Source organism: Salmo salar, chromosome 14 (genome assembly GCF_965601325.2).
Source record: "Salmo salar chromosome 14, fSalSal1, whole genome shotgun sequence".
Taxonomy (NCBI): domain Eukaryota; kingdom Metazoa; phylum Chordata; class Actinopteri; order Salmoniformes; family Salmonidae; genus Salmo; species Salmo salar.
In genome coordinates this window covers 83,740,726-83,753,432 of record NC_138304.1, presented here as the reverse complement: position 1 = coordinate 83,753,432, position 12,707 = coordinate 83,740,726, and the positions used below count along the sequence as shown (strand labels likewise).

The 12,707-nt window shown below is 44.2% G+C and overlaps 1 protein-coding gene across 1 annotated transcript in view; it reads left to right on the top strand.

The window, feature by feature from the left end:
• LOC106570313 (thrombospondin type-1 domain-containing protein 7A) overlaps window positions 1-12,707 on the top strand; it is a 188,860-nt gene that overhangs the window by 156,458 nt on the left and 19,695 nt on the right. The window contains exons 22-24 of the mRNA XM_014142501.3: window positions 1,163-1,337; window positions 3,377-3,550; window positions 4,563-4,658. Coding sequence (XP_013997976.3) covers window positions 1,163-1,337; window positions 3,377-3,550; window positions 4,563-4,658 — 445 coding nt within the window. The remainder of the gene's footprint in view (window positions 1-1,162; window positions 1,338-3,376; window positions 3,551-4,562; window positions 4,659-12,707) is intronic.

Below are 12,707 nucleotides of genomic sequence, written 5' to 3'. Positions count from 1 at the left end.
TTCACCCCATACCCAATATAAAATAATATTTTTACCCCATACCCAATATAAAATAATATGTTCACCCCATACCCAATATAAAATAATATGTTTACCCCATACCCAATATAAAATAATATGTTCACCCCATACCCAATATGAAATAATATGTTTACCCCATACCCAATATGAAATAATATGTTTACCCCATACCCAATATAAAATAATATGTTCACCCCATACCCAATATAAAATAATATGTTTACCCCATACCCAATATAAAATAATGTGTTTACCCCATACCCAATATAAAATAATGTGTTTACCCCATACCTAATACTCTCTTCTTGTCATCCGTCAGACACATTCAGCCCAATAGGAGGCTTGATTAAAAACAGGAAGTCTTTGACAAGGCCATGGTTCTCTCTCTTTCTCTCTCTCTCTCTCTCTCTCTCTCTCTCTCTCTCTCTCTCTCTCTCTCTCTCTCTCTCTCTCTCTCTCTCTCAGCATCTATATTTTTGACAGACAGGCACTGTATTCTATTGCAGAGTAATGGAATATTGACTCTCCTTTGGTCTGAGCTGTTTTCACCTCCTGCTGGAGTTCCTGACAGTAGTTCATCAGCAGCCTACAGCACAATCCTAGAATAGCTGTTATTTCTGACAAACCAAAGATGGGGGCTCCCGAGTGGTGCGGTGGTCTAAGACACTTACTGCATCTCAGTGCAAGAGGCGTCACTGCAGTACCTGGTTCAGATCCAGGCTGCATCATGTCCGGCTGTGATTGGGAGTCCCATGGGGCGGCTCACAATTGGCCCAGCGTTGTCTGGGTTTGGCCAGGGTAGGCCGTCATTGTAAATAAGAATTTGTTGTTGATAACTGACTTGCCTAGTTAAATAAAGGTAAAAATAAAGAAGATCCATGTCATGGCCTTGAGAGAGTTGGATGTTGTCTACACAGCAGACCAGCTCTGTGTGAATGTAAGGGAGGTGGTTCAGTGAACCTAGCTCACGTCGTGGGTAACCTTGCCTGAGACCTGAAGACTTTTGTTAACTTCCCAAGCTAATGCCACAGTATTGTGGCACAAACCAAGTCAATACGCACAATGGCAATCTGTGACACACAATGAAATGTCTATGGAGGTGTATTTTAACCTGTGTTTTCTCTCTATGTTTATCGTCCAGGGTGCGAGGTGCGGAGAGGGGCTGCGGTTCCGTAACATGTCCTGCTTTGTGTCGGACGGGTCTGGCCAGGGAGAGGGCAGTCTGGTGGATGATGAGCTGTGTGGAAACCTGGAGCCCTCGGTAGACGGCGACAAACAGATCACCCTGGAAGAACCCTGCACCTCACCCTGTCCAGGTAATTAGCTTACCTTGGCCTGTAATGACTGGGGATCCAGAGTCCTGGACAATGGACCCGGTCCCTAGATAAGAGGGCGATAAGGACCAGGAAAAACGCCTGACCCTATGATCAGTAAAGATTCACCTCAGAGCATCCATCTAATCTACTATGTAGCTAGTTCAACAAAGCAGTACAGTTACAATGTGTAGCTCTATCTGGTCGAGGAAGCCCCTTGTCATTCGATGTTCTATAACTACGCAGAGACATTTTGCTGTGCCTTTTAGGCTGAGCTGAGTTCACTACTGCCATTAAATCACATTTATGTGGTCCTAGCTGTGTTATATGCTATTCCAGCTCTCTCATAACATCTCTTAGGAGCAGTATCCTGCTGACACTGACAGTAAGCACTAATGACTGGATGGTTAGATAATCAGAGGCTGGTGCTAGAGAGGACTCCAATGCCTGCTACGGTGCGTCCTTCTCTGTTCATAGTGATGTTGACTGACATTGTAGGGAATCCAGTGAGGTTTCTAAGATCTGTTTATGTGATTACATGATTTCTTTATCTACAATGACATGAAAGTGGCGATAACACTTTCTCTTCTGAGTAAAAACCTTTCAATGTCATACATTTCAGAGAGTTGTTAGGGAAAAAAGTGCATCTGAAAACGACTAGTGTGAACGTTATTTTTACAGTACGTATTTCCTTTTTTGCCAGTGTCTGTGAATGACAGATCCAACATCCCATTTTGCCAGTGCCTGTGAATGACAGATCCAACATCCCATTTTGCCAGTGCCTGTGAATGACAGATCCAAAATCCTGTTTTGACAGGTCCTGTGTAGCAGAAGTAGAGAGTTGTGACAAGCTCACACAGCAGAAAATTGTGTGTGGTGTGTTTGGGCTGTGTGTGCGTGTGTGTGTGCATGTGTGTATTTCTACTTTGCACTTTCTTCCACCACAAATCTACCATTCCAGTGTTTTACTTGCTATATTGTATTTACTTCGCCACCAAGGCCTTTTTTGCCTTTATCTCCCTTATCTCACCTCATTTGCTCACATTGTATATAGACTTATTTTTCTACTGTATTATTGACTGTATGTTTGTTTTACTCCATGTGTAACTCTGTGTTGTTGTATGTGTCGAACTGCTTTGCTTTATCTTGGCCGGGTCGTAATTGTAAATGAGAACTTGTTCTCAACTTGCCTACCTGGTTAAATAAAGGTGAAATAAAAAAAATATTAAATTGTGGACACGTGTGTAGTCGTAGTCCATAGCTCTAATCTCCCGTGGTTTAGCTCAGGCAGTCAGGACAGAGGGGGCAGGTGCTTAATCCAAGTGTCCACTCTCTCGCCACATGAAACCCCACCAGACAGCACCTCTCTTCCCCTCCTCTGCGTATCACTGCCCTGCCTCGCGTGCCTGATCATAGCCCAGTCCATGACCCCACCATGCCTGATGCCTGACACACAGAGGGCAGACAGAGGAATGTGCACGTACTCTGATAATCATAAGGCGGATTAGGTCTCTTTGGAATTGAAGGCTTTATAATTAATTAATATTTAGTCGTGTGCTCACTTCCTCCATGCCACTACAATGGCATGAATAAATGACTGACCTGTTTTAATGGGAAATGGCCTGTTTTCTGAGAACAACCTGATCCATGTTAGAATAGAGGATAATAAAAAATTAGATCTGGCTCTGTTGGGGAAATATTTGAGGAGAGGTTTAATTTTTAAAAGTTGATATTCTTAACTTTACCAGGGATAGGGTTTAAACCAAAAAAAAAATATGAATTCTCTGAAGAAGTCTAAGAATTCTGCCAAGTGACAATCAGTGTGGACATAGGATGACATCTAAACCAAATAAAAGTAATATTCAAGTTTCCTATTATAATGATGTAGTGCCGGGGTCAGGGATTTTGTGATATGACCAGGATAAACTCCGGAGCCATTGTCAGGTTACATGGGTAACAGTAACATCTCATATAGTTCTGTAAGTTCTCAACTGTGTACAGCTAAATGTGTTGTAAATTGTGTACTGTGTGGTTCTGTTCAGGTGACTGCTACCTGACTGACTGGACAGTGTGGAGCCCGTGTCAGCTGAGCTGTGTCAGTGGAGATGACCTGGGGTTCGGCTCAGTGCAGGTCAGATCCAGAGCTGTGCTGGCCCAGGAGCCAGAGAACCTACTGCAGTGTCCAGAACAGGAGTGGGAGGCCCGGCCCTGCACTGGTCAGTCTACGCGCACACACACACACACACACACACACACACACACACACACACACACACACACACACACACACACACACACACACACACACACACACACACACACACACACATTCAAAAATACACACTTGCATTTGTTCCTTTATGATATTATATGAGCTATTTGTAGTCTGTACTGATCCATATCTCTCCTCCCACTACAGAGGGCCAGTGTTATGAGTAGTCTGTACTGATCCATATCTCTCCTTTCACTACAGAAGGCCAGTGTTATGAGTAGTCTGTACTGATCCATATCTCTCCTCCCACTACAGAGGGCCAGTGTTATGAGTAGTCTGTACTGATCCATATCTCTCCTCCCAGTACAGAGGGCCAGTGTTATGAGTAGTCTGTACTGATCCATATCTCTCTCCCACTACAGAAGGCCAGTGTTATGAGTAGTCTGCACTGATCCATATCTCTCCTCCCACTACAGAGGGCCAGTGTTATGAGTAGTCTGTACTGATCCATATCTCTCCTCCCACTACAGAGGGCCAGTGTTATGAGTAGTCTGTACTGATCCATATCTCTCCTCCCACTACAGAGGGCCAGTGTTATGAGTAGTCTGTACTGATCCATATCTCTCCTCCCAGTACAGAGGGCCAGTGTTATGAGTAGTCTGTACTGATCCATATCTCTCCTCCCACTACAGAAGGCCAGTGTTATGAGTAGTCTGTACTGATCCATATCTCTCCTCCCACTACAGAGGGCCAGTGTTATGAGTAGTCTGTACTGATCCATATCTCTCCTCCCACTACAGAGGGCCAGTGTTATGAGTAGTCTGTACTGATCCATATCTCTCCTCCCACTACAGAGGGCCAGTGTTATGAGTAGTCTGTACTGATCCATATCTCTCCTCCCACTACAGAGGGCCAGTGTTATGAGTAGTCTGTACTGATCCATATCTCTCCTCCCACTACAGAGGGCCAGTGTTATGAGTAGTCTGTACTGATCCATATCTCTCCTCCCACTACAGAGGGCCAGTGTTATGAGTACAAGTGGATGACAGGAGCGTGGAGGAGCTCCTCTCGACTGGTCTGGTGTCAGAGATCTGATGGATTAAATGTCACAGGTATGTGTGTGTGTGTGTGTGTGTGTGTGTGTGTGTGTGTGTGTGTGTGTGTGTGTGTGTGTGTGTGTGTGTGTGTGTGTGTGTGTGTGTGTGTGTGTGTGTGTGTGTGTGTGTGTGTGTGTGTGTGTGTGTGTGTGGGGATAGTAAAATAATAAATATTTGGACCAGTGAAAACATTTTGCTGGTCCCCATAAGGAAAAAGTATATTTTAGGTTTAGGGGTTAGGTTTGGGGATAGGGTTAGGGTTTTGGAGTTAAGGTTAGAGTTAGGGGTTAGGGTTAGTACTAGGTTTTGGGTTAGGGGTTAAAGACAATAGGATTTTGAATGGGAATCAATTGTTTGGTCCCCACAAGGATAGTAAAGCAAACGTGTGTGTGTGTGTGTGAGTGTGTGTGTGCTGCTTATACCCCACCCTCTGTCAGAATGCAACCACCAACACTCCTTATTTTAATTAAACTAATCCCTTTATATATTTGCCTACTTCATATGCCAGTGAATTAGAAGTCACTAAACCCTTCTCTAAGGACGAATATTGAGTGGTATCCTACTGTAGCAAAATATTTCAGTCGCTGACTCTCGATTTAGTAGCTACATTATAATAACTTTAACTGCCTGAATGTGTGCGATGTGAATAAGCTCAATAGCTCCAATGAATAGTACAATGCAGTTCTGCTGCAGTCAGCCGCCCAGCTCTCTCCAGGTCAGGTGCCTCTGTGGCTGATGATAATGAGGTGGATACGAGGTGGATACGGTCATTTAAAACACTGTTTCTGCCCGTCAGAGCGAGTGGCGTTTGTTCGTTCGAAGAAGAGAGAGAATGCTTTCCGAGCACTTCCTGACTGCTTGTCACTGTGGAGCCGAGGCCGCGTGTGTGTGTGTATGCTTTCCTGTGTGTATGCGGGTGTGCCATCGAGTGTGCGTGTGCATGTGTTAGTGTGTGTGTAGGTGAGGAGGATTTAATCCTCGACAATGACACATTTAAAATCTGCTGGCCGTCACACGTCAGCTTTAGGTCTGTGACTGCTACCTCTGCCTCGGTGGTGCTCAGAGCTCAGAGGTTCTAGGTGAAGAGTTACAGTGTGTGTGTCTTATTCAGCAATGAATCCTCTGAGGAATGAATAACCAGCGATGAATCATCTGAGGAATGAATAACCAGCGATGAATCCTTTGAGGAATGAATAACCAGTGATGAATAATCTGAGGAATGAATAACCAGTGATGAATCATCTGAGGAATGAATAACCAGCAATGAATCCTCTGAGGAATTAATAACCAGCGATGAATCCTCTGATGAATGAATAACCAGCAATGAATCATCTGAGGAATTAATAACCAGCGATGAATCCTCTGAGGAATGAATAACCAGCGATGAATCCTCTGATGAATGAATAACCAGCAATGAATCATCTGAGGAATGAATAACAGCGATGAATCATCTAAGGAATGAATAACCAGCGATGAATCCTCTGAGGAATGAATAACCAGATATGAATCCTCTGAGGAATGAATAACCAGCGATGAATCCTTTGAGGAATGAATAACCAGCGATGAATCCTTTGAGGAATGAATAACCAGCCAGCATCCTCTGAGGAATGAATAACCAGCCATGAATCCTCTGAGGAATGAATAACCAGCGATGAATCCTCTGATGAATGAATAACCAGCAATGAATCATCTGAGGAATGAATAACCAGCGATGAATCATCTGAGGAATAAATAACCAGCAATGAATCCTCTGAGGAATGAATAACCAGCGATGAATCCTCTGATGAATGAATAACCAGCAATGAATCCTCTGATGAATGAATAACCAGCAATGAATCATCTGATGAATGAATAACCAGCAATGAATCATCTGAGGAATGACTAACCAGCGATGAATCATCTGAGGAATAAATAACCAGCAATGAATCCTCTGAGGAATGAATAACCAGCGATGAATCCTCTGATGAATGAATAACCAGCAATGAATCATCTGAGGAATGAATAACAGCGATGAATCATCTAAGGAATGAATAACCAGCGATGAATCCTCTGAGGAATGAATAACCAGATATGAATCCTCTGAGGAATGAATAACCAGCGATGAATCCTTTGAGGAATGAATAACCAGCGATGAATCCTTTGAGGAATGAATAACCAGCCAGAATCCTCTGAGGAATGAATAACCAGCCAGAATCCTCTGAGGAATGAATAACCAGCCATGAATCCTCTGAGGAATGAATAACCAGCGATGAATCCTCTGATGAATGAATAACCAGCAATGAATCATCTGAGGAATGAATAACCAGCGATGAATCATCTGAGGAATAAATAACCAGCAATGAATCCTCTGAGGAATGAATAACCAGCGATGAATCATCTGAGGAATGAATAACCAGCAATGAATCATCTGAGGAATGAATAACCAGCGATGAATCCTCTGATGAATGAATAACCAGCAATGAATCATCTGAGGAATGAATAACCAGCGATGAATCATCTGAGGAATAAATAACCAGCAATGAATCTTCTGAGGAATGAATAACCAGCGATGAATCATCTGAGGAATGAATAACCAGCAATGAATCATCTGAGGAATGAATAACCAGCAGTGAATCATCTGAGGAATGAATAACCAGCGATGAATCATCTGAGGAATGAATAACCAGCGATGAATCATCTGAGGAATGAATAACCAGCCATGAATTCTCTGAGGAATGAATAACCAGTGATGAATAATCTGAGGAATGAATAACCAGCGATGAATCATCTGAGGAATGAATAACCAGCAATGAATCCTCTGAGGAATGAATAACCAGCGATGAATCCTCTGAGGAATGAATAACCAGCGATGAATCCTCTGATGAATGAATAACCAGCAATGAATCATCTGAGGAATGAATAACCAGCGATGAATCATCTGAGGAATGAATAACCAGCAATGAATCCTCTGAGGAATGAATAACCAGCGATGAATCCTCTGAGGAATGAATAACCAGCAATGAATCATCTGAGGAATGAATAACCAGCAATGAATCATCTGAGGAATGAATAACCAGCGATGAATCATCTGAGGAATGAATAACCAGCGATGAATCCTCTGAGGAATGAATAACCAGCGATGAATCATCTGAGGAATGAATAACCAGCCATGAATCCTCTGAGGAATGAATAACCAGCGATGAATCATCTGAGGAATGAATAACCAGCCATGAATCCTCTGAGGAATGAATAACCAGTGATGAATCAGCTGAGGAATGAATAACCAGTGACTAATATCACTGACATTGCTGACAACTTGTTTATTGTGGAAAAATGTACTTACTACGACTGTGATAATGATGTGGTTGTCTCAACTAGCTACACTATATATACAAAAGTATGTGGACACCCCATGAAATTTGTGAATTTGTCTATTTCAGCCAAATCACAAACCTGACAGGTGTATAAAATTGAGCACACAGCCATGCAATTTCCATAGACATTGGCAGTAGAATGGCCTTACTGAAGAGCTCAGTGACTTTCAACGTGGCATTGTCATAGGATGCCACCTTCCAACAAGTCTGTTTGTTCAAATTTCTGTCCTGCTAGAGCTGCCCCTGTCAACAGTAAGTGCTGTTATTGTGAAGTGGAAACGTCCAGGAGCAACAACGGCTCAGCCGCGAAGTGGTAGGCCACACAAGCTCACAGAATGGGACCGCCGAGTGCTGAAGCGCGTAGTGGATAAAAATCGTCTGCCTCTGGAAGTTTGTTTCTATGGCTGAGCAGCCGCACACAAGCCTAAGACCACCATGCGCAATGTCAAGAGTCGGCTGGAGTGGTGTAAAGCTTACCGCCATTGGACTCTGAAGCAGTGGAAACGTGTTCTCTGGGGTGGTGAATCACGTTTCACCAACTGGCAGTCTGACAGACAAATCTGGGTTTGGTGGATGCCAGGAGAACGCTACCTGCCCGAATGCATAATGCCAACTGTAAAGTGTGGTGGACGAAGAATAATGGTCTGGGGCTGTTTTTATTTGTTCGGGCTCGGCTCCTTATTTCCAGTGAAGAGAAATCTTAACGCTACAGCATATAATGACAATCTAGACAATTCTGTGCATCCAACTTTGTGGCAACAGCTTGGGGAAGGCCCTTTCCTGTTTCAGCATGACACATGCAGAAAGCGAGGTCCATACAGAAGTAGTTTGTCGAGATCGGTGTGGAAGAACTTGACTGGCCTGACCTCAATCCCACCTTTGGGATGAATTGGAATGCCAACTCGAGCCAGGCCTAATCTCTCAACATCTGTGCCCAACCTCACTAATGCTCTTGTGGCTGAATGGTAGCATGTTCCGTGTAGCTCAGTTGGTAGAGCATGGTGTTTGCAACGCCAGGGTTGTGGGTTTGATTCCCACGGGGGACCAGTGCGGAGAAAACATTTATGAAATGTATGCATTCACTACTGTAAGTCGCTCTGGATAAGAGCGTCTGCTAAATGACTAAAATGTAAATGTCCCCGCAACACTGTTCCAACATCTAGTGGAAGCCTTCCCAGAAGACTGGAGGCTGTTATAGCAGCAAAGGGGGACCAACTCTATATTAATGCCTATGATTTTGGAATAAGATGTTTGACAAGCAGGTGTCCACGTACTTTCGGTCATGTAGTGTATCTTAATATGAATGCACTGTATGTTGTTATGGATACAACTAAAATAAGAATAAAATGTAAAAAAGTGGTTGAAACATTTCTGTAAACTATGGCTAACTTTTGATGTTTGGTGTGTATTCATACAGTATGACATTACAAATCAAATCTAACTTTATTTTTAACATGCATTTATCTAGACAGCTAAATCCACCTTACATTTGTTAGGTAGGTGATCATGAATCATGATATAGCCTGAATTCACACTCATCGTATATTAATGATGCTGTAGATCCAATGCCAAGGCATTCCACAGCCATACGCTCCAGATGGTATGCATATTTCATGCATATTATATCAAATCGTTTTTTTTGGCATATACCCTGTATTTCCTTGATGTAAACGCTTCTTTTCATGCCATGTGGCTTCCGCATATGATTTGCATACGCTATGTGTGTGTGTGTGTGTGTGTGTGTGTGTGTGTGTGTGTGTGTGTGTGTGTGTGTGTGTGTGTGTGTGTGTGTGTGTGTGTGTGTGTGTGTGTGTGTGTGTGTGTGCGTGTGCGTGTGCATCACCATCATGAATATTCTAAACATCTTCTGATAGATTAGCAGTTTTCTGCCGACAGTATCATTTTTTCTGAATAACTTGATGCATCCCATCCAGGATTACTCTCTAAGTGTTGCTACACGTATATTTCTTGTGAAGTGGCACCTCTCATTCTCTACAGCTCCGGTACATATTGTAGAATACCTGGTAAAAGGCGCTGTTAAATCGAAGGAAGCACTGGAACCTTTTCAATCCTCCAATCACTGATATAAGTTACATTTATTACGATCACGCTCCAGACTTTACCCCTCCCTGGCTGCTGCGGTAGCCCTGTTTCTTTCAGCCTGGTTATAGTGGTGCTGTTTAAACTCCTAATGAAAAACCTAGTCCTGACTGCCACCTACAACATTGTCATAGAAACCACACTTATCAGCAAGGAAGGGTTGTAGTACTGACTGAGCTGTGAATCTGATCTAGTTCCCTCCACTACACTACCATATCCCTCCTCTGTGTAGTTGGTCTAGTTCCCTCCACTACACTAACATATCCCTCCTCTAGGTGTAGTTGGTCTAGTTCCCTCCACAACACTACCATATCCCTCCTCTAGGTGTAGTTGGTCTAGTTCCCTCCACAACACTACCATATCCCTCCTCTGTGTAGTTGGTCTAGTTCCCTCCACTACACTACCATATCCCTCCTCTGAGTGTAGTTGGTCTAGTTCCCTCCACAACACTACCATATCCCTCCTCTGTGTAGTTGGTCTAGTTCCCTCCACTACACTACCATATCCCTCCTCCAGGTGTAGTTGGTCTAGTTCCCTCCACAACACTACCATATCCCTCCTCTAGGTGTAGTTGGTCTAGTTCCCTCCACTACACTTCTATATCCCCTCTAGGTCTAGTTGGTCTAGTTCCCTCCACTACACTACCATATCCCTCCTCTAGGTGTAGTTGGTCTAGTTCCCTCCACAACACTACCATATCCCTCCTCTAGGTGTAGTTGGTCTAGTTCCCTCCACAACACTACCATATCCCTCCTCTAGGTCTAGTTGGTCTAGTTCCCTCCCCAACACTACCATATCCCTCCTCTGTATAACCTTGGTCTAGTTGGTTTAGTTCCCTCCACTACACTACCATATCCCTCCTCTAGGTGTAGTTGGTCTAGTTCCCTCCACTACACTACCATATCCCTCCTCTAGGTGTAGTTGGTCTAGTTCCCTCCACAACACTCCCCTATCCCTCCTCGAGGTGTAGTTGGTCTAGTTCCCTCCACTACACTACCATATCCCTCCTCTAGGTGTAGTTGGTCTAGTTCCCTCCACAACACTACCATATCCCTCCTCTAGGTGTAGTTGGTCTAGTTCCCTCCACAACACTACCATATCCCTCCTCTAGGTGTAGTTGGTCTAGTTCCCTCCACAACACTACCATATCCCTCCTCTAGGTGTAGTTGGTCTAGTTCCCTCCACTACACTACCATATCCCTCCTCTAGGTGTAGTTGGTCTAGTTCCCTCCACTACACTACCATATCCCTCCTCTAGGTCTAGTTGGTCTAGTTCCCTCCACAACACTACCATATCCTTCCTCTTGGTGTAGTTGGTCTAGTTCCCTCCACTACACTACCATATCCCTCCTCTTGGTGTAGTTGGTCTAGTCCCCTCCACAACACTACCATATCCCTCCTCTAGGTGTAGTTGGTCTAGTTCCCACCACTACACTACCATATCCCTCCTCTAGGTGTAGTTGGTCTAGTTCCCTCCACTACACTACCATATCCCTCCTCTAGGTCTAGTTGGTCTAGTTCCCTCCACAACACTACCATATCCCTCCTCTAGGTGTAGTTGGTCTAGTTCCCTCCACTACACTACCATATCCCCTCTAGGTGTAGTTGGTCTAGTTACCTCCACAACACTACCATATCCCTCCTCTAGGTGTAGTTGGTCTAGTTCCCTCCACTACACTACCATATCCCTCCTCTAGGTGTAGTTGGTCTAGTTCCCTCCACAACACTACCATATCCCTCCTCTTGGTGTAGTTGGTCTAGTCCCCTCCACAACACTACCATATCCCTCCTCTAGGTCTAGTTGGTCTAGTTCCCTCCACAACACTACCATATCCCTCCTCTAGGTATAGTTGGTCTAGTTCCCTCCACAACACTACCATATCCCTCCTCTGTATAACCTTGGTCTAGTTGGTCTAGTTCCCTCCACAACACTACCATATCCCTCCTCTAGGTGTAGTTGGTCTAGTTCCCTCCACAACACTACCATTTCCCTCCTCTAGGTCTAGTTGGTCTAGTTCCCTCCACAACACTCCACTATCCCTCCTCGAGGTCTAGTTGGTCTAGTTCCCTCCACTACACTACCATATCCCCTCTAGGTGTAGTTGGTCTAGTTCCCTCCACAACACTACCATATCCTTCCTCTTGGTGTAGTTGGTCTAGTTCCCTCCACAACACTACCATATCCCTCCTCTTGGTGTAGTTGGTCTAGTCCCCTCCACAACACTACCATATCTCTCCTCTAGGTCTAGTTGGTCTAGTTCCCTCCACAACACTACCATATCCCTCCTCTAGGTATAGTTGGTCTAGTTCCCTCCACAACACTACCATATCCCTCCTCTGTATAACCTTGGTCTAGTTGGTCTAGTTCCCTCCACAACACTACCATATCCCTCCTCTAGGTGTAGTTGGTCTAGTTCCCTCCACAACACTACCATTTCCCTCCTCTAGGTCTAGTTGGTCTAGTTCCCTCCACAACACTCCCCTATCCCTCCTCGAGGTCTAGTTGGTCTAGTTCCCTCCACTACACTACCATATCCCTCCTCTAGGTGTAGTTGGTCTAGTTCCCTCCACAACACTACCATATCCCTCCTCTATGTGTAGTTGGTCTAGT